General features: G+C 37.4%; 1 protein-coding gene across 3 annotated transcripts in view; it reads left to right on the top strand.

Annotated features, from left to right (window-relative positions):
• The window catches only part of Abcb1 (ATP binding cassette subfamily B member 1), an 82,257-nt gene that overhangs the window by 48,604 nt on the left and 7,416 nt on the right, over positions 1-26,237 (top strand). The window contains exons 14-25 of one of the 3 annotated variants that reach the window (XM_013365053.4): positions 229-399; positions 683-844; positions 1,690-1,848; positions 2,679-2,825; positions 5,094-5,201; positions 6,799-6,876; positions 9,710-9,793; positions 12,646-12,849; positions 17,639-17,739; positions 19,915-20,055; positions 21,988-22,144; positions 22,834-23,031. In XM_013365053.4, coding sequence (XP_013220507.2) covers positions 229-399; positions 683-844; positions 1,690-1,848; positions 2,679-2,825; positions 5,094-5,201; positions 6,799-6,876; positions 9,710-9,793; positions 12,646-12,849; positions 17,639-17,739; positions 19,915-20,055; positions 21,988-22,144; positions 22,834-23,031 — 1,710 coding nt within the window. Of the gene's footprint in view, positions 1-228; positions 400-682; positions 845-1,689; positions 1,849-2,678; positions 2,826-5,093; positions 5,202-6,199; positions 6,301-6,798; positions 6,877-9,709; positions 9,794-12,645; positions 12,850-17,638; positions 17,740-19,914; positions 20,056-21,987; positions 22,145-22,833; positions 23,032-26,237 lie in introns of those variants that run through there. The other 2 variants (XM_040291458.2, XR_013435321.1) reach the window with 2 other exon arrangements.

A 26,237-nucleotide genomic window follows, 5' to 3' on the forward strand; every position in this document is an offset into this window, starting at 1 on the left:
CCTTACAAGGGAAATTGAAATTATTTTGAATCGTTAATCTCTAGCAGTATTAACTAGTAGTAGATATATCTTTTAAAACTAGGGTTGGTTATTGCTAAGTTCTAATGAACTAGACTGTATTGCCTATGATGAGGCTTGGTTTCATGGGATTACTCCCTGATTTACAATGATTTAATACATGAACACCTTGTTCTTTTGCTAACTCCTTCTGTATTTTTCCTGTTGTAGAAATTTGACACCCTGGTTGGAGAAAGGGGTGCTCAGCTGAGTGGGGGCCAGAAACAGAGAATTGCCATTGCCCGTGCCCTTGTCCGCAACCCTAAGATCCTCCTGTTGGATGAGGCCACGTCAGCCTTGGACACAGAAAGTGAAGCAGTGGTTCAGGTGGCTCTGGATAAGGTCTGTGAGCCCTGGTTCAAACCAACTTATTTATGAACGTAACATCCTGTTTTTAATTCTTCTTAATCTTGGCCTTTACTTGTATTTGTATTTATTATAATAAAATATCATGTTAAACCATTATCAATTGACTATATGTTTACTGAAGTTAGGGATGTTGGTCTATAGCTTTGATGGTTTTATAACATACAAAGCACTGGTGTTTGGTGAATATAATTGGAAAGAATAATTTTTTTAACATGTAAGTATGAATGTATTCAAAACCAAATTTCTCCCTCTTTAGGCCAGAGAAGGCCGGACCACCATTGTGGTAGCTCACCGTTTGTCCACAGTTCGTAATGCTGATGTCATCGCCGGTTTTGATGATGGAGTCATAGTGGAGAAAGGAAATCATGATGAACTCATGAAAGAGAAAGGTGTTTACTTCAAACTTGTCACAATGCAGGTATGATTTGACACTAAAACTTCCTTAAATTATGTCAATGATAAACTAATGTTGCTATGAGTAAAGCTATAAATAAATGTTATTTGATTTGATTCTCTTGAAAAGTAAGAAAAAATACTGGGGGATTTAGGATCAAGCCAGTGTTTAAAATGTTTTTTTTTTTCTTAAAAAGAGAGGAACTAAAGAATAAATACAGAAAAGCTTAAAGTGATTTAAAGGTATACTATTCACTAATAATAACCACTAGCCACATATGATCATTGAACATTTAAATATTGATTAACCTGAATTGAAATGTTGTACGTAGACAACACACATTAGATTCTGAAGGCTTAGTATAAAAACAAAACAAAATAAAAACAAAAAAAGAATTGCAAAATATTTCAAATGTTTTATATTGATTGTGTATTGAAATGATAATATCAGATATGAATATCTTGAATGTTATTAGGTTAAAAAAATAAATAATTCAAATTGATTTTATCTCTTTCTTTTCACATTTTTAAAATATAGCTACTGGAAAGTTTTAAATGAAAAATGTGGCTTATATTATTTCTCATACCATTTTTCTGTTGATTGGTCCAAAGCAAACTTGATTGATCTAAATTTCCACATAAAGGAGATGACCAGATAAGATGCATGGAAAGGATTTCACATTTCCTCATATTCACTAGAAATCCTTATTTAGTAGTTTTTATTTTTCCATATATTACACAGAAAGGAACAGCAGTTTAACTTCATTCATTCCTGTAACTACTTGAAGCAAATTACCATTTTTCTTGGTATCTGATGTTCATTGGTTAACTAATCCTAACCAGTGTATGCATATTTCTTATTAATTTTAGACAGGAGGAAATGAAATTGAATTAGAAAATGAAGTTGGTGAATCCAAAATTGACATTGATGTCTTCCATATGCCTTCAAAAGACTCAGGATCCAGTATAATAAGAAGAAAATCAACTCTCAGGAGTATCCATGGAGCACAAGGCCAAGACAAAAAAGAGGTTTCAGTCCCTGGCCTGCTGGCTCCCTTGTTTTTTGTCTTGTAGTGATGCAGAAACATCTCAGAAGGGTTGGGCAGAGGAAAGCTCTTTAACCTCATGGGGGTTTGGGGACACTATGTAGCCTTCTAAGGCATACCCCTGTTGACCTATTTTCTCCAACTAGGCCCCCCCTCCTATAGTTTCCACTACCTCTCAATAATGCCATCAGATGATTAATCCATCAATGGTTTCATCCCTTGATGAGGTCAGAACTCTCATAATCTAATCACCCAGGAATGTACCTCTGAACACTGCTGCATGATCAGGCATCTAGCCTTTAACACATGAGCTTTTGGGGGAATTTCAGAGCCAAACCATAACACTCCTAGTTGGGTGGGCTGGGGCTGAGGTAGGAATGGGAACAAGAAATGATTTTCAAGCATTTTGTGATATTCTCCAGGGTGTTCCACGAACCAAAATGTCATCATTTTAAAATCAGTTTAGAATTTAAAATTAAGAACTTATAGAAAGATTTCTAGAATTAGAATTTATAATATAAAGACTATAGTAGATCTTTAAATATTAAAATTTCATTTCTGTTTATTCTTAGGTGTAAATATTATTGTTATTTTCTGAATGCCAGGTCAAGAGTTAAATGTTTGTGCAAACATCATTCATTTCTTAAAAAACAAAGGGATACAGTAACAGAATCTGTCAGCACTTTCTAGAAGCTAAATAGCCAGTAACTGATAAGGAAAAATAATGTATTCATTTTAGAAGTTTTGTGCATATGGAATAATCAATTATCAATTTTTTTAAACTAGATTTTTGTGCTATTTTGTGTTTTCTAGGATGAAAATGTACCTCTAGTTTCCTTTTGGAGGATTCTAAAGCTGAATTTAACTGAATGGCCTTATTTTGTGGTTGGTGTATTTTGTTCTATTATAAATGGAGGCCTGCAGCCAGCATTTTCAATAATATTATCAAGGATTATAGGGGTAAATGTTTACATCCATTTTGGTTTTATATTTACTTGCGAGTCCTAAATGAAGAATGAATGGAGCATGTGTGTTTGTATAAACTTACATAAGCCATCGAGAACACATCTCTTCACATGACACTAACCAGCTCAAAGATATAAAAATAGAATATGGTATGTGAGAGGAAAGTTGAGTTTGTAAATTCATATCTAGGACCCTGTCAATTTCCATCTCAGGGGACTAGATCCCTGAGATAGTGAAACCAGTAACATGACTCTTTTGTACCATCAACATTGGGGTCTAAGCAAAATTCTAGAACTGTCATCTCACCAGTGTACAAAGGGGATTCCTCATGTATTTTTCAACTGACTCAAGAATAAGCTGTTACTTAACCTGCACACTTGCCAGGACATGACCAGGCCTAGCATACAGTCTCTGGAAGGTGTAATTTTCATCTCTGTTGCTAAAACTGAAAAAGAAATAGCTTCCTAAATATTGAGGTTGATGTATAATGGTTTCACCTGATTTAACAGTGATATTTTCAATAATAACGTTACAAATGAAGCAGGCATGCTCTCTATTTAGTGACAGATTTTCAATCATCAAGCTAGGGATACCCTTGCCATACTGCTGAATACATTGTGGAGAAAGAAATTGAGCACGACAAGTAGCATAAGCCAACACTAACTTTTGATTTTAAAATAAAAAGTACATAACCATTCACGTCTATCCATGCATGACTAGCTTTTTTTCAGGTTGATATTCATGTATTAAGTACTCATTCAAGAAATATTTTTTCAGTGTTTGCTTTGTGCCAGCTATTTTTCTATGTGCTGTAAAATTGCCAACAAGAAAACAAAATTTCTGGTTTCATGGAGCATGTATTTTAGGACAGAGGCCAGCAAGCTTTTCTATAAAGGATACAAGAGTAAATGTTTTAGGCTTTGCAGGTCCTATGGATTCTGTTGCTGATAGTCAACTCTTTACTTGTGGCACAAATATGGAAACAAATGAACATGCTGTATTCCACTAAAACTTTATATAAATATCTGCCCTGTGGCCTGTAGTTTGCTGACCCTGTTCTAATATATGTCTTGTAGGCAGAGTGATAGACAGTGGTGTCATCAGAAAAAAAGAAATAGAAGTGGTTGACTTAGGAGTGGGTTCAGCTTTTGTTAACAAAAATTCACTTTATGAATTTAATGTTTTTCTCATGCCTGTTATAACAGTAAGCCTGAAGGTCAATGATACAGAGCTGACACATAGCTCCTAGGCATTGGGGCAGGCAATCAGTCATCTGTCTTGTAAACAGTGGGCTTTGAGTCTGATTGCTTGGTCTATACGCTTGGGTCATCCCTGGCTGGCTGGCTGTGTTATCTTGAGCAGGTTAATTGCAATCTCTCTGTGCTTTAGTTTCCCTCTCTATAAAATGATGGTGATGATAAAGCAACTTGAAGAGATGTTTGTGGGACAAGAGGAACAGTACACATGGATTTGCTAGAGTATTGTCTGGCACAAAGTCAGAATTCAGTGATTGACAGTTGTTTATTTCTATTGAAATGACTAGGCAAGAAAAAATGATTTAATCTCTTCTATCCCCTCCTTTTTCACAAAGGATAAAGTTATCTGGGCTGGGTTAGGAATGTGACTCTCACAGAATGATTTTGACCTTGTGAAGGGAGAGGTGTGTTTTCTTTCCCTGTGGTTGATATTCTGTTTTCTTTGAGCCCAAGATGTTCTATTTGCCCTTCTAACCATTTCTGTAAAAGTTTCCATGTATGGTTCTCAGTCACCTGACTGCAGCTCTCAAGTGACTATCTAACTGGCCATATGACAAAGAATGCTAACAGCAGCCTCCTTCCTTTCTGAAAGGCCAAATTCATGAGCATCTCTCTCTGGTGCACCAAAAGCACATCAACAGTTTCCTTCCAGATACCTCAGAATAGTTCAAAATGTTCACATAGCAAAACAACAAATTGCCATACGATATAGTTCCTCACCAAGGAAGAAAGAGTATTTGCATTGCTACTTTACATAGCCCAATGGCATTTATTACTCCAAGAGGAAACCTGAGCAGACAAAATGTTGGATCAATTGATGAGTGACAGACCTCTTCTTGGTTATTAAGGAGGGAAGAAGGTCAATATTAGATAAAAGAGGCAACCCTGATTCCCAGAATGGAAAGGCTCTCCTGACCCCCAGAATAATGCCAGATGGGGAGTGGGGCAGACCTGGCATGATTTTTTCAGTGATTAAACTAATAGTCCTTTAAATATCTTCTCATAGGTATTTACAAAAAATAATGATCCTGAAATACAACGACAGAACAGTAACATGTTTTCGCTGTTGTTTCTAATCGTAGGAATCGTTTCTTTTGTAACATTTTTCCTTCAGGTAAGTGTCTACACTTTTACTTTATTCATTTTGAGGGAATTTATGGCCATCTGTGTAATTTTCCTTTTAGTAGCATTGCTCCTCTGTTAACTTGGCTACTAACAGCTATATTGGTTTTCATCCTGTGGCTCTCTGGATTTCCTTCCCCTCCCTTCTGACTCCTCCCTCAGCTGCCAATATTGGCATAATTAGAGGAATACAGTGTTTGATCTAATATCATGATTGGAAATGAAAGGTGAGAACTCAAAAGTGGGCTTTGGTGAGACTCTAGATATGTTTGAATATAAGTATTGCCAGTGAATTTAAATACCCAAAGAAATGTCTTCCAGTATTCTAAAAGTCAACAACAAATAAGAACTTCCTAAACAAGCTACACTGTTTTGAAGAATTTATCAATCAACTTTTTCTAAAGGAAAAAGGACTCTTTAACTATGAAAGAATGTCAATCCTCAAGGGGCTGGCATTGTGGCTCAGTAGTAGCATACTTGCCTAGCAAGCGCAAGGCCCTGGGTTTGATCCTCAGCACCACGTAAAAACAAATAAAGGTATTGTGTCCAACTACAACTAAAAAATAAATATTAAAAAAGAATGTCAATCCTCAAATAAAAACTGTAGGAAATATTTGTAGAGTCATATTTAAAAAAGAATTTGTAGTTATAGGTCAACAGAATGCCTCTATTTGTTTATTTTTATTAGTGTTAAGGATTGAACCCAATGCTTCACACATGCTAAGCAAAGTGCTCTGCCACTGAGCTACAGCCTCAGACCCTAGAGTCAGATTTTACAACTTGTGAATCATTTGGCAGAAATGAAATTTTTAAAGGCGTCAAGTGCTCTACAAGTTTAGTATGCTAAGGCAGTATGGGTTTTGGTGTTAGACATAGGTTGGTTCTTTTTATTTTGTTTTGTTTTGTTTTTTGGTACCAGGGATTGAACTCAGGGGCATTTGACCACTGAACCACATCCCCATCCTCCTATTTTGTATTTTTTAAATTTAGAGATAGAGTCTCACTGAATTGCTTAGTGCCTCACTGTTGCTAAGGCTGGCTTTGAACTCGCGATCCTTCTGTCTCAGCGTCCCGAGCTGCTGGGATTACAGGTGTGTGCCACTGTTCTTGGCTATGCTAGGTTTGAGTACCAGTTGCACAAGTACCCAATTTTGAGTCCTTAGCAAAATGAGAAATTTATTATTATTATTAGTAGTAGTAGTAGTAGTAGTAGTAGTATATTGGGGATTAAACCAGGGGCACTTAACCACTGAGCCACATCCTCATATTTGATCCTCATATTTGATTTAGCAACAGGGTTTCACTTAGTTTCTTAGAGCCTTGCTAAGTTGCTGAGGCTGGCTTTGAACTCACAATCCTCCTGCCTCAGACTCCTGAGCCACTGGGATTATAAGCATGTGCCACAAGCACCTGGGAAAATAAATACTTTAACTATCTAAACCTCAGTATTCTATCTGTATGTAGCACAGGGGTAATGTTGCCTCTTGGCGATTATGAGAGTTTGTGTGCCCAAGTGTGCAGGCCTGGGTGAGGCCTTAGTAAATAACAATCACTTATATAAATGAGTGGCATGTTCTTATTCTTCATAGGGCTTCACATTTGGCAAAGCTGGAGAGATCCTCACCAAGAGACTCCGATACATGGTTTTCAGGTCCATGCTGAGACAGGTATGTTGTTAAGGGGTGAGCTGGCATGTGGGACTCCTCTTTTGTACTTGGGAACTCAGGAATGGGAGCTCAGCCAGGCTGCTCAGAATGCTCTTGTGTAGGTCATCCTTCAGTCTCCTCTCAGAGGTGTCTTTAAACCATCCCCTAGGTCAATTAGAGGCCCTAGTGTCTGTTGGATGTATATAGGTGGGTACAAGGAACTGCAGTTGAGACAGATGTCGTTTCCTGAGTATTTTCACCTCCAGCTTTTTGTCTGAGTAGTTGTAGGCAGTGTCAGTGGAAGTGACCTTCAATGCCCCCATTCCTTTCCTCCCTTTCTTTCCTTCTTTCTCTTGGGAAACCTAGGATACTCTGTCAGGTTTTTTTCCTGCCCTTTTTCCCCATCCTTTCAACAAATCCAAACTCATCCACATGGCCCATTCCTTACTGCCAGTTCCTTTGCTGTGGCTAGACTGATACAGCACTTCAAACTGCAGCATTGCCATCTAGTAAGGACTCAATGGACTGCCTTTCTTTTCTCGTACCTTCAAGACCCTTGCAACAGACACTCTGAATGTGTTCCTTAGAAAGGGAAATAAAGGATTTTAGGAATGTAACCTATAGCAGCCTGGTTGAAAGGAATAAGTTTATTTAATAATCAGGAAATTTTTATATGTACCTTAAAACATTCCTTTTTAAAATCATTAATCACTTGCCATTGAATAAAATGATGCTCTAGAAACCTGCTCCAGACACGCCAGGGCTACTTGAAACCCTGGTTGAGAAGCATCTGTAGGCTGTGCTAGGATTTCTAGAGGACACACAGGTTTCCACCTGTCTTTGATTTTGTAGTCCTTTCCCACTCTTCCTATCACCACCTAAAAAGACATATTTTTGAAAGTTTCTAGCTACTGATGGACAGATCCAGGACTGAGTCCGATTAATTAGAGAGCACTATATGGTGGGGAACTCTATCTTTGGACCCTCTAGTAAAACCATAGTTATAACATAGATTTCACTTAGGCTGGTCTTGGTCCAGGGCCAAATGTCTCATTACCCCATCAGCCTCCAGGCCAAGTCCCAGGTCCATAATAACTTTGAGAGCTGAGCTGAGGGTTTGTATAATGCCTTCTCCATGAATTAAGAAGAACAAACCCATTAAAGCCTTGTGCTTATAAGACATCATACCAAGTATTCTAAGTCATTCAATTTGAATGGTTCCTGTCTTTAAGGAAGTTACATTACCCTGGGGAGAAACTTGAATACTTAAGAACACTAAAAGGCAGATTGATATTTGCTGTAATGAATTATAACACTCCATCTTTTCTTGAACATTTTAGATAAAAATGATAATTACTATTTTAATGCAGATCACCACTTCAGTAACCATAGTTATTTATGGTGGACATAAGTTCTTTAAACTCATTTTTTAAGTGGTTTACAAAGAAAATTCCATTTGATACTGAATGTCACATTTTAATTTAGATTTGTTTTGTTGATTTGTTTTAGCCCTGTTTATTTATTTCACCCTGAACTACAGTTATCTAACTGCATGTTCAACTTCTCTATTTGGAGGTCTAATAAATGTTTCCAATGTTAATATTTTAGACATGAACTCTTTTTTTTTTTTTTTAAGTACCAGGGATTGAACACAGGGGTGCTTAACCACTGAGCAACTTCCCAGCTCATTTTTAAAATGTTTTTATTTTGAGAAAGGGTCTCACTAAGTTGCTCAGGGCCTCACTAAGTTCCTGAGATGGGCTTTGAACTTGCCATCCTCCTTCCTCACTGCCCCCAGCTCAACCTTTATAGGCTTACCCCTTACCTACTCTTTGCCCACGTCCATGAGTGATGGCACCCTTCTACCAATTGATCAGGGTAAAAACCATGGTGACTCCTCTTTCTTTTTTTTACTATTGCAGTAGCTTCCTACCTGGTCTCATTGCCTCTCTCTGTATCCCAATCCAGTAGGTTCACCTCACAACAGCCAGAGCCATTTTTCTAAAAACTAAGTCAAACTATATCTCTCTTCCTAAAACCTGCTGAAAGTGACCATTCCTCTCTGGATGAAGTATGGAATTTTATAGTTGCCTAAAAGGCCATACATGATGTCCCCTCCCCACTCTCAGGCCTCATCTCCTACACCTTAACCCTTGACCAGCACTCAGTCTGCTCCCCACACAGTGCTCACTGTGTATGTGTGGGAAGAGAAGATGGGAGGAAGCCACATGAGGACAGAACTCTGTCCAGAGGAAGAGGCAGCTTTTTCAGATTCACAAGTGACTTCTTAGGTTACAAGCACCCTTTAAAGCTTTGTTGCTAGTATTTGGACAGGTCAAGTGTAGTTGCACCTCAGATCCTTTGCATGTGCCAGTCCCTTCTTCTTGGATATGCTCATCCCTTCTTGCACTTAGTTCTATGCTCCAATCTCACCTTAGAAAGGCCTTCTCTGTTTCTACACCAGTTTCTAAAATAGCACCTTCCCTTACTTCTTTGTCCTTACCCACCTCCGTTTTTCTTCACAGCATATATTACTTCCTGAGATGGCAGAAATGTATTTGCACCCTCTATCTCCAGAACTTGGGCTTTAGGAGAGCAGCAATTTTGATGTTAGTGCTCATTGTTTTGTCCAATACTTCAAATTGTGATTGGGACCAAGCAGGCACTCAGACTTTTTCTGATGAATGAAATGATCCGTTTATGTATTAGTATACAAATCCCTTTCTTGTCTATTGAGTGTCAGAGGGGATATAATTGATCAACAAAATTGACCTTATCACTTTCCTCTTGGAGCCAAGAGTCTCACAAAATAGGACTTTGATGTGATTATGATGAAATCTCTTCTGTGCCACAGGATGTGAGCTGGTTTGATGACCCTAAAAACACCACTGGAGCATTGACAACCAGGCTTGCCAATGACGCTGCTCAAGTGAAAGGGGTATGTGACTCCTTTTGGTTTTGTCATAAGTGGTCATTTGAACCTCAGCATAAAATTGATTTTCTTATTTTAATGTTAATTATTATCATCATTGTGAAGGAAATGTTAAATAGACACAAATCCACAAATAAATGTTTTAGAACAAAAATGTTAACTATTTAAACATTAAATGCTGTTTAGTGTCTAGATAACTTGTAAGCTATATTTTGTTATTGCTGTTCTATTCATACTCTTAACAAGATATATGTAGAAGAATGGTTATTTAGAAAAGAAGTATTTTCACTGTATCATTCAGGACCAGTCTGTTTTAGTGCTCAATTAACAGAAAATTGTAGTTGCTACTGAAAAAATTATGTGTATAGTTGCTACTGGAAAGTTTAGGGACATTACAGTTCATAAAGTGAGCAATAAAATATGTTTTAAAAATAGGTTGAATAAAATGAAAAGCACTTGAAAAAATTAAAGCAAGGTGGAAGGAATAACTTCAAACTGCTGAACCATCATGTTTTGATTTTTAGCAGAAGTGACAACATTTCTTCTATAAATTTTTATGGCAAAAATCTATAAGCTAATGTAGAATTTGAAAAAAAAATGTGATCTCTGTTGTGTCTCCCCCAACCTTGGGTGTTATAGTCTTTATCCTTTATTCTTCCTGTAAGGCAGTACTATCCTAGCAATTATCCTATCTAATGGATATTTTTGGAAGAATAAATTATATTTGGAATGAGAGAGTTGTATAATTACAAGTCAGATCTTAAAAAATGCTATTTTAATACAGATATCTTTGTTGAAAGCAAACAAACCAACAAAAATCAAGATTTGGATCCAGTTATATAGAACCTAACCAAACAAAGTGTGCACTGCTTGAAATAACTTTGAACCTTCAGAAACAGATAATGATCTTACCTTATGCCAGTGTTCACTGTTAAAAAGTACAGTGGGGAAATGGAAGCAGCATGGGCTGGTAGGAGCTGGCTGGTTGTCAGGGAGGGAAAGACTCAGTGATGATATGGACAAGAGTCCTGAAGGAAGGAAAGATGCCATCCTTGTAGGTGTTTGGAGGGGAACCTCTAATCAGAAGGTCAGCAAGGGCAGAGGCATTGAGCACCAAGCATTCCTCAAACATTCCTGAAGTAGTAAGGGTGACAGAGCAACTAGACTAAAGTAAGTGAAAGAACAAGTCTTAATAGGAAATGCTTCATCGTCTTACGAGTTTATCTTACGAGTTTAGTATTTGAGAGCCTAGGTTGTTCCTGTCTTAAAGGAGGAACCTCAGTTTCCTTTCTAGGACATTGCTTTTTTCTTCCACTGGCCACTGTCTCCCACTGTTCATTGCTATTTTGTCCTTATAGCCCTGACCTCAGTGCCCAGGGTTTGTTATCTGCAGAGGCTCTTTCATCCAGTCTCATAGCTTTTAAAACCACCACTGTACTGGAAAATCACCAATATTTCTCTGCTAAGTTCCAGACATAGAAAATCCACCTGTCTCCCTGACATGTGCACATGGTTGTCTGATGTCTGATGTCTGATCATGGACTGGCCATGCCCTACTCAGAGCTCTCAATTCTCCTTCAATCCACTCCTCCAACAAATTTCCCACTTTCATTAAAAACCAATTCTGTTTTTTTCAGTTGTGCAGGTCCAAAGTGTTAGAGTCATTCTTAAATCCCCTTTCTCTCAGATCTCTCATCAAATCCAACTAACAATTTTTGTAGGCTGAACCTTTTTTAAAAATCCAGAATTTGTTACATTTCACCACCATTCATATGACCACACTAATCTAAGACACTATCACCCCTGTCCTGTATTATTGTAATAGACTCTGTACCTCTATTCCTGTCTCCTTCTACACATTCATATAGCAGCCAGAGTACTAGTCTAGTGTTTATATCAAATAGCTGTTAGATGAATCTGGTGGAATTGATGGGAGTTTTGAAGGAGTCTATCACAGGAGTTAGTATGGAGAGAAGCTTTAATCAATGTACCTGTTCATTTTTGGAGTTGGGAAAGATTATTCAGTCACAGAGATCTTAGTGGCCATACTGGATATAACTCCATTATAATTTTTTCCCAAGATCAGCCTCACTTGGGCAGAAAAAAAATGTTTAGGAATGGAATTGGGCCCTTTCCAGAGAAAGCAGATCAGAGAGCCAGAGAAAGGTTTGCAATGAGTTGAGGGTACAGTATTTTCAGGGTAGAGGAGATGGGAGGATTGAATCATCTAGCAAGGACTGAGTTGACTTTGTAGGCCGACATCTGGTTTGAGGCTTGGCAATCATGCTTCAAGCTCCCTCTGGTATTCAAACTGAAGACTTTGATGCTTTCTTAGTATAAATTAAATTCTATAGCTTTCAACTCTGTGTATATTTTTTTCCAAATCAAATCTAGGTTAAATTAAGCATAATAAGAATTTCAGATAGGCCTCAATATTTTTGAATGTCCTTAATGACAAATAATAGTCTTAAATTATAAGTAGTACTAAACCTAATTTTGGAAATTTCTACCATCCAGTTTAATATAAATGTCAGAGTTTATCTTGCTAATTTTCAGAGCTTGCTTTAGAGATCATAGTTTAATTGATTAAGACTTTCTTGGCATTAAAAATTCAGAAGAGAGAAATATGTTGTCACAGTCTGGAGTTTTGATCATCCACTTTCAGTTTATTCAGAAGTCATGGATAATCCTCATTTTAGAAACTCAGTAAAGTTGTTACAAGTAAAATTTTATTTTTGTTTTATAACTGAGAAGATAATTAATATATTTTCATGAAAGTGAATTGTTACAGTTCTTAAGAATATAGAAGTGTGGATTTTAAAGTTAATATAAAAATGTGTCTCTAATTTGTTTTTTAGGCTATAGGCTCCAGGCTTTCTGTAATTACCCAGAATATAGCAAATCTTGGGACAGGAATTATCATATCCTTAATCTATGGCTGGCAGTTAACACTTCTACTCTTAGCAATTGTACCCATCATTGCAATAGCAGGAGTTGTTGAGATGAAAATGTTGTCTGGACAAGCACTAAAAGATAAGAAACAACTAGAAGGTTCTGGAAAGGTGAGTCAAACAAAATACAATTGCTTACCTAAGTAGAGAAAAATATTTTAATCAGTGTTGTTTTGTTAGTCCCTACTACTTATTATGTTCTGAGTGTTTTATCACCATTCCCCAGAGCAATATATTTTTGACATTTATTCTGCAGATTAGAAACTGAAGTAAAGTAGCAAACGTGGCCTTAGGCTCAGACTGACACTGCTTCTTACAGGCTTTTTTGGTTTCAAGCTCCTGTCTTCACGCTCCTCTCTTCCTTCCCCTCCCCTCCTTACTTCCTTCAATCCCTACCCCCTTTCCTTCCTCCACATCTCTTTTTTTCCTCTCTCTCCTTCTTTCTTTTAAGTAAGCTTAAATCTCCTTTATTGAGAAAAGTAGGACCTTTTTATTATGTCTGATGGGAAAGATTCAATATGGAAACATCCTGGGGGCTTTTTTCTATCTGACTTAAATGATCACCACTGTCCCTCTTATCATTCCTCCTCCTTTCATCCTACTTATGCTTCTCCTTCCCTGAATACTTGTTTTTCTGCATGTTTGTTTACTCTTTGCTCATTATTTAACAAATGCTTATGTGACATTACTGCATTTCCTGGCAAATGCTTTACTCTTCATAGTGACCTTGCGCAGGAAGTCCTAGTGTCATCTCCTTTTCCAGGTGAAGCTTCTGGCAGTGGTCCCCTGTGCCTTAGAGAACTGAGGAGTCTTAGGGTCAGGGTTCAAATTCAGGTACCTGTGCTCCTGTTCTAGATGGCAGAAGACAATCTGATGTCATAAGATCTGGATCATTATAGAAATGAGGGGTCAGAACAAGGCAGAGTCCCAAAACTGGGACTAATGTCTAGATAGGAGTATATCTACCAATGGATATTCCAGACTCTCCAGAGTCAGGGCAGGAATCTAGTTAGTTTATGGTGGGTCTGGCTCTCAGGCATAGGAGTCCTTTGTCTGTGGACCAGGTCCCTCACCAGTGTGTGATGTGACAGGTCCTGAAGGATGTTCCTTGTCACAGGCACATTGTCCTCTGCCTCCTGCATTTCCCAGATTCTGCCTCATCTCCAGGAAACTCTTGCTGGGCCAGCTTTGGTGCTTCTCCCAGTGTCTGTGGGGGAAAAACCTGCTGTGAGGTGTCTGGCAGGCTTTTAGCCAGATGGTGCTGCTCCCAGGGTTCCTAGTTTGGTCTAACCTGGATAACACTGGACCAGTCTGGGGAAATCCTATGCCAATGACTTCATGTAATAATGTATCTTGTGTTTCTTTTCTCCTATGGTGTTGACTCTTTATTTGAATAAAAGCTGGAAAAATCTAGAGCAAAATGTAAACAAAAATGTCTTTAATAATGTCATTATTTATTGAGGTGTGTGAAATCTTAGAATGGGAATCTTAGACTGTTTATGAAAGAAGAAGACAGATTCTAAGTTAAATCATTGCAAACCAAGGTCAGCACCTTTGAGGTGGTGCATCAGAGATGAGACTCTTAGAGTCCTGTAGAAGGGCTGAAGAAAGAGTGCAGGTGGAAATGGTATGTGTGGATATGGTAGATTTTCTAAATCAGACTGTGAGAGATTCTCTAATCCAGTGGGGGCTCTGAAGAGGGACAAAGGCAGATAGCGAAAGTGGTGGTTGCTGCACCAATCAGTTCTCATAATATTGAAAGTCAACCCCATCTGATCCTAATTCTCAGGTTACAATTTATTGAATATTTATTAAAAATGGGCTTTATACGAAGAGCTCTATATATGTTTGCTCATTTCATGCTCTCAGTAGCCCTGCTGAGTTACGCCTGTTGGAAGAGATCAAATATCTTTCCCAAAGTCGCAAATCAAACTTCAAATCAATTTTCCTAACTGATCTCCTTCAATTCTTGTCCACCTATAGTCTTTATTATTCTCAAAATCAGTATACTAATCTCTTAAAAATACAAATCAGATCATGCTAACTCCTATTTAAAACTCTCTAATGGCTTCTAATCGCATTGGAATAAAATTCAATCTTACCCTGTCTGTAAAACCCTGCAGGATCTGATGACCTCTATAATCTTGTCCTTTACTATACTCTCCTATGTCATGCTGCTCTGGTCTCAAGGGTCTTTTTGTAACTCTTAGAACACTCTAGTCTGGTTCCCACAGATGTGGCTTCTTCCTGTACATATTCAACTCTCAGATGTAGTGCCTTTACTGAGAGGCCTTTCCTGACAGCTGAATTAATTCATGACATTTCTCAGCCCTTAATGTTGCTTTCCTGTTTCTTTGTTGATTAATGGTTTATTAAAATAATAAAACAAAAGCTACATAGGGGCCTGGACTACCTCTGTTAATTTGCCCTGAAGCAGATGGGCAAGCTTGCAGGTCTGTGGGAGGCCAGGGCTTGTTCATTACTGTGTGAGGTCAGGGCCTGCTCCTATTATCTCTGTGATGTCAGAGACTGTTCATAACCTCCTTTCAGTCGGTGATCTGTGATTTCAAGAGTTCTAGCACATTAATATAGACTAAGAACATTTCTATAAAATAGATGCATTTTCCTTTTCAACATTAAAAGCCACAATCAAACTTCATTTTATTTGAAGGTAGGAAGACAAAGGTGAGGAGGTTTGCTTGTGTTTTTCTTTCTAGAAGCATATTTGCATTTTCCTTTCTCCAAAAGTATCAACTACATGATGCTTTATGAGGGAAACAATGCCATTTACTTCTCCTTGAACTGAAGTTCTCTTTTCTTCTGGTGATTCCTGAGACTTTATTTGAAACTCTGGGAATAAAGGAAGCTGTGAGGATGCAGGATGCTAATTAAGGTTCTTCCTAATTGCTTCATTGTGCATTAAGATGAAGTGATTACATTGTGAAGTGATTATATTGTTCTCACTATGCAAGGTCTGTCTGTGGATCAAACTCTCTCTCTTATTGAGTTTTATATATACTGAAAAGCGACATTTATACTCTAGCCACAGACACTCTTGCCTTAAACACTACACACAAAATATTTCTTAAATTTTTTACATTAAAATTTACAGTAAAATCTGCTTTTCAGCATACATTGCTGTAATTTGTAGAATGTTATTACTAATCCGGAAAACCTCTTCTATTTGTTTGAACCATTATAATTAAAAATATTTCTAATGTGTCTGAACAAGGATTGTCTTTGGGGAGTTTGAAGGTGAATTTTTCCTCTAATTTCATGCTTTCTGTATTTTTAGGATCTTCTAAAATGAGTATACATTATTGTTTAAATGTGTAAAAGAAGCTTATAAAAAACATAAATTAAATCTGCAAATTTTCTTCCTTTCTAAGTAGCTTTTGGTAAACATACTTCAGTTTTTGCCTCACTGAAAGAGAGAATATTTTTGATTGTATTTTAAATAAGATTTTGTTTTTAAGAATATGTTATTAACTTTTTTCTTTGAATAGCTTTTTGTACCAGCCTTCAAAAACTGACTTAATGTCTTGTGAAATATTTGCTGTTATCTTTTAAGTTAGATAATTGGTGTAGGATTCAGGGAGGAATAAGTGGGACTTCATGTTTACAATGTTTCAGTTGTAAATCACTGTAAATTAATGCATTGCCTTTTTTAGAATCAGCTGACCAGTAAAAAGGTCAGCGAGAGGAAGAACATCTTAAATAGTTGAGTGACTTATCTTAGTGACCTATTATATTTGAGTTTGAGGAATTCAGAGACCCTCTCATCTACTCCCTCACATTACAGATGAAGAAAAGGAGATGGGGTGGCTCAAGGTCCCATGGTGACATAGACTGAAATCTGATTTAGTATACCAGTGTTTCTTGCATTCTCCACATCCCTTTACCCAGACTCCAAAAGGTAGCAAAGGATGTCCACACCCTAATTAAATAGCTTTTCAGGAAGCAACATGTAATTAGAACATAACCAAATGATAGAAACTTTCTGGAAAAAACTGGCTATATGTGCCATGTTCCTTAACAGTGTATTCCCTTTGACCCAGTAATCTCATTTTTAAGAACTTTTCCTAAGAAAACCATTCAATATGGGCAAGTGTTTAGGTACAAGGACATTTATCACAACAGTTTTAATAATAAAACAATTGAAAACATTGTACAACAATAAAAGAATGCCTGACAGGAATATTAAGTGGCCATTAAAATCCCATTATTAATGTATATTTAATGACCCTGGAAAATAGTCTTAATATTTGTTAAGGCAAAAAATAATGGTGTAAAAAATAATAATGGTGAATAAGCAAGTCTAGAATTCAATCCCTAATTTGTTAAAGATGCATATACTTAAGGGGAAAAATTACAATACATAAGCTAATGTGTAAAATACACCAATATGTAACTTTTTAATACATTCCTTGACTTTTCAACATTTTCTGAAAATTCTTGAGTTGTTACAAAGAGTAAAATATAAATGTACATTTATATTTTTTAAATATATAAAGTATATAAAATAACTGTGAACTTAAATGTGACCATCATAAAAGAAAGAGTCCTACAAGAGGTGTGCAATACCAAGTTCTTGGGTTAATTTTGTAAAACTGTGTAATGCTGTGTGGCTTTAGGCAAGTGCCTTAGTCACTTTAAAGTCTTGGCTTCTCTTTCTATAAAGAAGGTAAGATTGAATCAGTTTCTGTCTCTTCCAAATCTGAAACTTTTGTATAAATTACTCAGTATCCTTTTCCATAAAAAGATGTTCATAGGTAAACACTAAATGATAAAAAATAATATAGTATCATAAAATTAATTTTATTAACCTGCTTTATAGAATTCAAATTAATTGCCCCTGTTTGCCCTTGTGCCTCTTAGTGATGGGTGATATCTGTTACAGATCGCTACTGAAGCAATAGAAAACTTCCGCACTGTTGTTTCTTTGACTCAGGAGCAGAAGTTTGAGAATATGTATGCACAGAGTTTGCATATACCATACAGGTAATAACCACTGAAGGGTTGGAGGGATGTGTGAGGAGCATTTAATCATCAGATTTGTTTTCACAAAGTATTTCTTTGGCCAGAAGGTTGGCCTCAAGTAGAGAAAGTACCAGAAAGGAAGCACCTGTATCCAGGAGGTAATGATCAGAAACAAATTAAGGCAGGGGCATCTCTTCGGTAGAACCTCTCAGGGTGGTATTTAACAGATGTGAGGGGAGAGTAACAGGGCATTGAGGAATGGCTCTCTGATGCCCAGTTAGACGATGACCCTATTATTGCTTTGTTGGGGATGAAAGCTCTTTAGGTCACTTGAAATTCAAAGTGTCTATGGGACACCAAGGAGTGGTGCTTCCTGAGTATATTTTTCATTCCTTTCTTTACTTCTCCCCTAATGGAAGCCTTCTGTCCTTCCTTTAACATGGGCATTCCAGAAAGGGCCCAACCTCTCTGAGTCTCATTTTTTTTCTCTACTAAGAGGAGAGAGAGCTGGATTGTATTGATAGGTTTTCAAACTTTTTTGTTTTGCAGACCCTTTGTCTCTGAAAAGGTTTGTGTGTTTTCTTTCAGAAGTGGAAGCTAAAGAGAGTGTGGGGGAAGCACTAATAAAAAAGAAATGTGATCTCATGAAAATAGAAAGGAGACCAATAAAGTCTCCAATATGACAAAGATAAAAGCAAAATTGATCATGGTTGAAAAAGGAGTTAGGAAGCCTAGAGGACTGCCCACTCACCAACCTGCTCCTACCCACACCTCTACATCACCCAGTTCTGTGTCACTCAGAAAATCCTAGAATGTTAATTCCCTTGTAAAATCTTCTCTAACACCCCCAGAGTAAAATGATGCTTCTTTCTTCCCATATTATTCATAAGGTACCTCTATTACATAAGTACTTATCTAGCTCAACTCCTAGGTCCCCAAAGGCAGTGCCATGCCTATGCCTCTGTGTTACCCAACTCCTAGGTCCCCAAAGGCAGTGCCATGCCTCTGTGTTACCTAGCCTGGTTCCTGCAGCTTATAGATGTTGGGTAAATATGTGTGGAATGAATATTCACTATAGAGGACACATTGGTTCTGTGTCCAGTAGTTAAAATAAGGAGAGGGAACTTTCAACTGAGTCCCTAGCAGGCTTTTCACAGAGTTCATAGGCTTAGTTTATTTTTACTTCAACATATTGAGGTGTAGTTAAACCTGCCATAAAGATGAAGACATTGACAGAATGGCAGCCATCAAGAATACAAACAATAATAAATGCTGGAGAGAATGTGGAGGAAAAGGAACACTTTTACACTGTTTGTGGGATTGTAAATTAGTACAATCATTATGGAAATTGGTATGAAGGCTGGTCAAAAGATTAGGCATAGAACCACAATGTGACTTTGCTATTCCACTCCAAGGTATTTATCCTAAAGATTAAATTCATCATACTATAGTGAAACATGCTTACGTGTTCATAGCAGCATGATTCATAATTGCCAAACTATGGAACCTGCCTGGGTGTCCATCAACAAAGACAATGTGATACACACACACACACACACACACACACACACACACACACACACACACCATGGAGTTTTACTCAGTCATAAAGAAAAAAAATTATAAATTAAATCATGCAGAAAAACAGATGGGATTTGAGATTATATTAAGCAAAACAAGCCAAACTCAGAAGGTCAAGGGTCTTTTATTTTCTCTCATTGTAGAAGCTAGAGAAGAAATAGGAAAAGAAAGGTGGTGAGCTTGAGGGAATCTTCATGAAAATCAAAGGGGGATTAGTGGAATACAGGAAGGGGACCAGGGGATGAGAGATAGGAAGGGGGTGGGGAAGTGCTGGGGAATAATACCGGCCAAATCATATTGTTATATTGGTGTGTGTATGCAAATGTAACAACAAATCCCACTGTTACATAAAACTGCACCAATACAATTTTAAAAATAATAAAAATAACTGCACCAATAAAATAATGTGGGGGAAGAAAAAAAGATGAAGACACTGAGACTTAGAGATAAGTTAGTTTCCTAAACTCATGCAACTAGCAAGTAAAATGAGGATCAAACTTAATTATTTTTAAATTAAATCCATTTTTATTTGTCACCCCATTGCCCACCCATCAAAAGTTATATTTTAAGGTCTGAAATGAAAGTCAAGTAAGTTTTCAAATGTCTCCTTTTCAGAAACTCTTTGAGGAAAGCACACATCTTTGGAATCACATTTTCCTTCACCCAGGCAATGATGTATTTTTCCTATGCTGCTTGTTTCCGGTTTGGTGCCTTCTTGGTAGAAAGGGGAGACATGGAATTTGAAAATGTTCTGTTGTAAGTATTGAACTAATATTGGAAGTTTAACTCTGCAGGTAAATCTGGGGTAAACATACTTTGTTTCTAGGCAGAAAGCTCTATGGTGAACCTGCAGGAAACCTTTTGGTGATTGAGAAAGTGGCCTTTTGCCTCAGAGTCTCCTCCATGTGTTCCTTTGAAGAACCTGGTTTTATCAGGAATTTTTCTTCCCAGTGCTGACACACATAGCCTGACCTTTCTGAATCGGTGATGTGATAGAATGAATCAATGCAGAAGTCTCAAGAAGGCCTTGGCATTTGGGCAGAAACTTAACCCTGTGCAAGGTTCCTTTTAAAGAGTTTTCCAACAGAGCAGCTCATGAATGAAAGTACTCAAACTGGGGAGATTCCAGGATAAATTTGCATTTAAATTTCCACTTTCTAATCTGTATGTCCGACAAATGATATGCAGGTGCTATTTGTATTTATAACCTAAAAATAAAAATCGGATATCATTGGTATTGGGGATTCTTTCTGAGCTTCTAGACTGGTGAAGCTAAGACACTGCCCTTTAACAGCACACATAATTAATAGCAATGAAGTTTTACATTGAACATAGAATACATCAGCCTGATAATATAATGTGTTATTATAGCATTTCTGTCCTATTTAGGCATTGACTTGTTTATGTATTATAGTTAATTCAGAATGAGCTTAACAGAACATTTAAAATTTCCATTTTCTAATATGTATGCCTGACAAATGATATGCAGGTGCTGTTTGCCTTTGGATCAGATAATTATTCGATTATATTGCTTTACTCTGAGCCTTTGAATTGGTTAAAGTTCCTGACACTTGGGCATTTAAGTTTGAAAAACCAATTTTCCAAGTAAGTAAATGAAAGGGGAGATCTGGCTAAAACCAGCCCATTTGGAAAAGATCCTACAGGTTTCAATGATAGCAAGGACAAAATTAATCATCTGTGTGATTTATTTGGGCTACTGTTTAAAAGACACATTGATGAACATTTCCAGAGGAGAGCAGTAAAAGGAGTTATCAAAGAAGTGAAGGACCTTTTCAAAACTATTTTAAATGCTGTGTTGTGAAAAAGAAAGTAGATTTTCCTGCAGTTTTTTAAAAAAAATTTTAAACAATAGACTTAATCAAACATACTACTTCCTAAAATAGAGGATGGAAGCCAATTTAGGGGAAATAGTCAGGCACAAACAGTGAGAACTAAATTCAATGCCTCTAAGGTCCTTCCAACCTCAAGTGGCTGCGATTCCCATGTCACACATTAGGAAGCAGATGTATCGTGAAAGCAGCATGATTTCAGGTATATGAGGACCTTTTTCTTTGTTTTATAGTTCACAGGTTTTCTAAGAATCTGATGTCCTTTCAGCAATACTAACTACATTCCTTGTCGATTGCCACAATAATGCTATGTAACAACTAGCCTCTAAACCCCAGTGACATAGAATGACATTTATATTGCCCATAAATCTGGGGGTCAGTTGGGCTGATTTGGGTTGGGTATAGTGGATTTTATCTGGGCTCACTCATCTCTCTGCAACAAGCAATGAGAGAGAGAGAACACAAACATGAGAACAAAGTACTAAGGCCCCGAGGCACAGGCCTGGTACTGTCAACAATGACTTCCACCACATCCTGTGGGCCAAACTATGTCACAAGGCCTACCCAGATTTAGAGAGTAGAAAAACAAATCCACTTCTTAAATGGAAGTGCGGCTTAGGTCACACTATAAGAAGACAAAGATATATATATAGAGAGAGAGATATGATAAAATGGACTGTTTCGCAATCATTCACACTGACATGAACTTATAAGTGTTTGTTTTATTTTTTAACTTCTGTTTCATAATTATTTGAGTTGGCACTCCCTGGTCAGAGAGGGGCAGTTTACTAGCATTGCAGCCTTCCCCATGTGACATGTTCTGCCTTTTGTTCTCCAGGGTATTTTCAGCTATTGTTTTTGGTGCCATGGCTGTCGGGCAGGTCAGTTCATTTGCTCCTGACTATACCAAAGCCAAAGTGTCAGCATCCCATATCATCATGATCATTGAGAAAATCCCAGCGATTGACAGCTATAGCACGGAAGGCCTAAAGCCTGTGAGTTTGCTCTTTCAAATATACAATTTGTTCCTAACTCCTGAATGAAAATATCCAGAGGAAATTTAATAATATTTGGGCTTTTTTGTATGCTAGTGATAATACAAAGTTTTCTAGATCACTGGTTTATTTTAATAAATGCTAATAATAAATCTTAACATTTATTTGTTAATAAATCTTAACAAATTACAGGGAAATAAGAATACTGCCCACTTTATAAGCAAATCCTACTAATGAGGTGGGTTTTTTTATATATACATTATTTTGGGGGAACAAATTTGAGTTACACATTTGTGTCATACATTTGTATTGTGTTGACAATTCCTGCTATACAAGCCTTAACTCTTTTAAATCTTTTTTTTTTTAAGAGAGAGTGAGAGAGGAGAGAGAGAGAGAGAGAGAATTTTTAATATTTATTTTTTAGTTGTCGGCGGACACAACATCTTTGTTGGTATGTGGTGCTGAGGATCGAACCCGGGCCGCACGCATGCCAGGCGAGCGCGCTACGGCTTGAGCCACATCCCCAGCCCTCTTTTAAATCTTATTTATTAAATTCTAGCAGTTTGAGATGAAGCTTAACTGTCATAGTTGTTCACTCTTTTCTGACACCTGGTGGTAGAGGAAGTTAGTTCTACCCTGTGTTTTGATGACTGAGGCCATCAAATTTACTGTTGTTCTTCCCATTTTAGCCTATGTTGGAAGGAAATGTGACATTTGATGAAGTCATGTTCAACTATCCCACGCGACCAAACATCCCAGTTCTCCAGGGGCTGAGCCTCCAGGTAAAGAAGGGCGAGACACTGGCTCTGGTGGGCAGCAGTGGCTGTGGGAAGAGCACAGTTGTCCAGCTTCTCGAGCGGTTCTACGACCCCTTGGCTGGGACAGTGGTAAGCACACTTTCATATTCAGCTGATTTCTGATTTTTCATTGTCTCAGTGACTGGGTGTGTTTCATTCTTGATGACAAACCAAGGGGTTTCAAACCTTTAAACAATAGCTCTTCTTAAATAAAGTGTGACAGCCTAGGTTGGGGTCCAAGCTGGGTCATATGCCCTGCCACCTTCTTTAGCCTCCCTCTCAACACTGCCTCTCTACCCTGCTTTCTGAGCTGCCTTCTCACTACCCATCTCCCTTGCTATGATGAGATTTCAGCTGATGTGAGAAGAGCCAGCAAAAAAGTGAAATATCCATAGAGTCAAAGGGAACACTAGAAGAGGCAAGTGAGATGAAAGCCAAGGATGGTCTTGTTTCAAGCAGGAGAATATGGTCAACAAGGACAGAAGCTATACAGAGACTGGATAAGATGAGGACTGAGAAGACATGATAGGATCTGGCAATTAATGAGCTATTTCTGACATTTTATACTTGCACTTAAGTGGGGATAATAGAAAACAGGTAAGCATGACTGAAGGATGGTTAGGAGGGGAAAGAGAGATTTCAGTGTAAACTATTAAAAAGATCAAAGATGAAAGACAGACAAATTAGAACAATAACCTGAATGGGCAGAGTCCAAGGAACACATTTGGGAGTGAGAATCTGGAGCATTTTTATGGCCAAAAGATGAGATAATACTACTGGGGTAAAGAGGACATTGAAACATCTTCCAAGACAAAAAATAGACTACTATTGGCACATTTGGAGAGTAGATAAAGAATATGGAGGAATGACCTTTTGTTTTCTGAACTAAAAAGATGAGTGAAGAGTCAGAATTATTCATTTAGTAAAACTGAGTGCCTCTACGGGTGCTGGATATGAGATAGGAATCTGAAGAGAGTAGTGGTGAATTTAAATGACTAAAATAAGGGCAGAAAAAGAGCCAGATTGGGAGGAAACAGAATGTAGAGCAAAAAAATTTTATTATGTAGGCATTTAGTTATGGGTTGTACTCAGAGGTAATGTTCAAAATTTTTAATAATTCATGTTGTGTGGGCACTGACCAATAGTCAGACTGATGCCCACCAACGCCATATTGACCCTCATTGCATTAATGACTGAAATGAATTTCAGCCTGTATCCAGGGCCCTTTTTTACTTCCCCATAGCAATCAATCACTCAGAAATAATTTTTTTACTGTATTTAAAGATAGCTATGGCTTTACTCAGTCTCTTTTTTAATAGATATCAAGACTTTGTTTCTAATTTTTACTTTTCTGTTTTCTGTGAATTCTGATTTTGTGTTTCAATTTTGTGGCTAAAGTTTGAACAGAGGATTCTAAATTAAGTCATCACTGACATTTTGAAGTACTAGGGAGAAAATTGTTAGTTCTCAATCTCTGATTAAGATCCTTATAGATGGTTATTAAACAGCATGTTAAACATTGTGTTCTAATAATTATAGGACAGTATTTGCCCTCAAAGACTTTAACTGAGATGGGTCATATGCTTCCATGCATTAGATTTAAAAAGAAGTTAGGCCTAGGGCTGTTTTTAAGGGAAAAATAGGATTTGCATATAGGTGAGCACTCAAGGTAGTGTTCAGAGGAAGACATAATAGAAGCTCTGCTTGGTAAGTGATTTGATCTCAGTGAAAATAGAGGCATGTTCTGCTGAAATAGGGAATTCAGTAAGAGTATGATTCTCAAGCTTTTCTGATTATGTATGAAGGATTTTAAAAGTTGTACAGCCAGCATACTCATAAACACTTTCCAGTGGAAAAAACACTTGGCGGTAATAAAATGTTGGAGTTGAAAAAATAGTCAACAGTAAAATAATTACACAAGAAGAGAATAAATTAATTATTATTTTACAAGTGCATAAACATAAGCACAGCATAACTTAAAGTGGGCAATATTAGTTATAGTTTAGTGTAGAAAGCAAAAATCACTCTAGGTATTTCAAGGAGATAAGTATTTAATAAAGGGAATTAGGTGCTTACTCCTTGGAAGGGCTGAAAAAGTGAAAATAGAATAAGCTACTCCCAGCTTTCCAAATCACAGTACTACAGCTGTGACCCTATGACCAGGAAGGTGCAGAAAGTTATGCTAATGCCATAGCTATTCCATACCTAAAGACACAAGACTTGAGTCTGGCTGTTACAAAAACTTCCATCTGCCCTAACCCATGTGTTAGTTTGTCCCTGCTGCTAATGGAGAGTAAGCTCTGCCTCCCAGATTTTACACAGTGAATCTCACTGATAGACCCAACTCATTTCCAGAATCCAGGAAGCCTGGGAAAGAGATTTTAGCCTTCTAGTCCCTTGATATATGGACAGGCTGACACAGAAGAACGTGGAAATGGATGCTGAGTGCATAGGACAATAATCATCTCAAGAGAGCACTGAAAACAAAGAGTCCTCATTTATTGCAAGGATGTCCATTATCTGCTCCATCACATTTGTACTAGAGCCTTAAAATACTGCCAAGTGATGCACAGCAGCCAGACTTCTTAGAATAAGTGCCCCCAATAAACTCAAGTAAATATGCCAAGCTTTCTTTATAAATATCAATTAGTAGCCCTTAATAATTTGGCAGGAAGGTTAGTATCATTTAGTTCTTATTGCTGTGTACAAATGACTCTGCAGATTTTAGCATTGCTTAATCATAAGCATTGAAAAAAGGAGTTAAACCAGAGGACCTGAAAATGAGAAATTCCCATGACCATCAGCAGGCCTTCTATCATACTTTGAGAAACCTTGACCTGGAATGGTGGTTCTCAAACCTTGGCATGTATTAGAATGGCCTAGAGAGCTAGTAAAGAACACAGCCACACAGGATCAGTCAAGTAGGCCAGGGTGACTGTTTTTATTCTCAGGTGATTCTATAGTTTGAGAACTGCTGAACTGATAAATCTGAAGGAAGGTTTAGGCTGAATTGTCCAGAATCTTTAAAAATCACGCAACGACATTGTTAAGAGGAGAGGACCCAAGTTTGTGAGACCCGAAAGTTACACAATTCTAAGAATTCTATTAAAGAAAACAAAATTTCAAATCCAAAAATAAAGTTCCAAAATAAATATGTACTTCAAATGAAAAAGAAGTTCAACAAAATCTCATTACTGGGGCCATAAAGATTTGGGGCCCTTTCTTTTTAGACAATTTGCCATAAATGCTTATAGTGAAGAGCTTCCTGATGTGCTGGCCTCCCTCCCATGAGAACA

The sequence above is a fragment of the Ictidomys tridecemlineatus genome, chromosome 2 (genome assembly GCF_052094955.1).
Source record: "Ictidomys tridecemlineatus isolate mIctTri1 chromosome 2, mIctTri1.hap1, whole genome shotgun sequence".
In the NCBI taxonomy this organism is placed as follows: Eukaryota; Metazoa; Chordata; class Mammalia; order Rodentia; family Sciuridae; genus Ictidomys; species Ictidomys tridecemlineatus.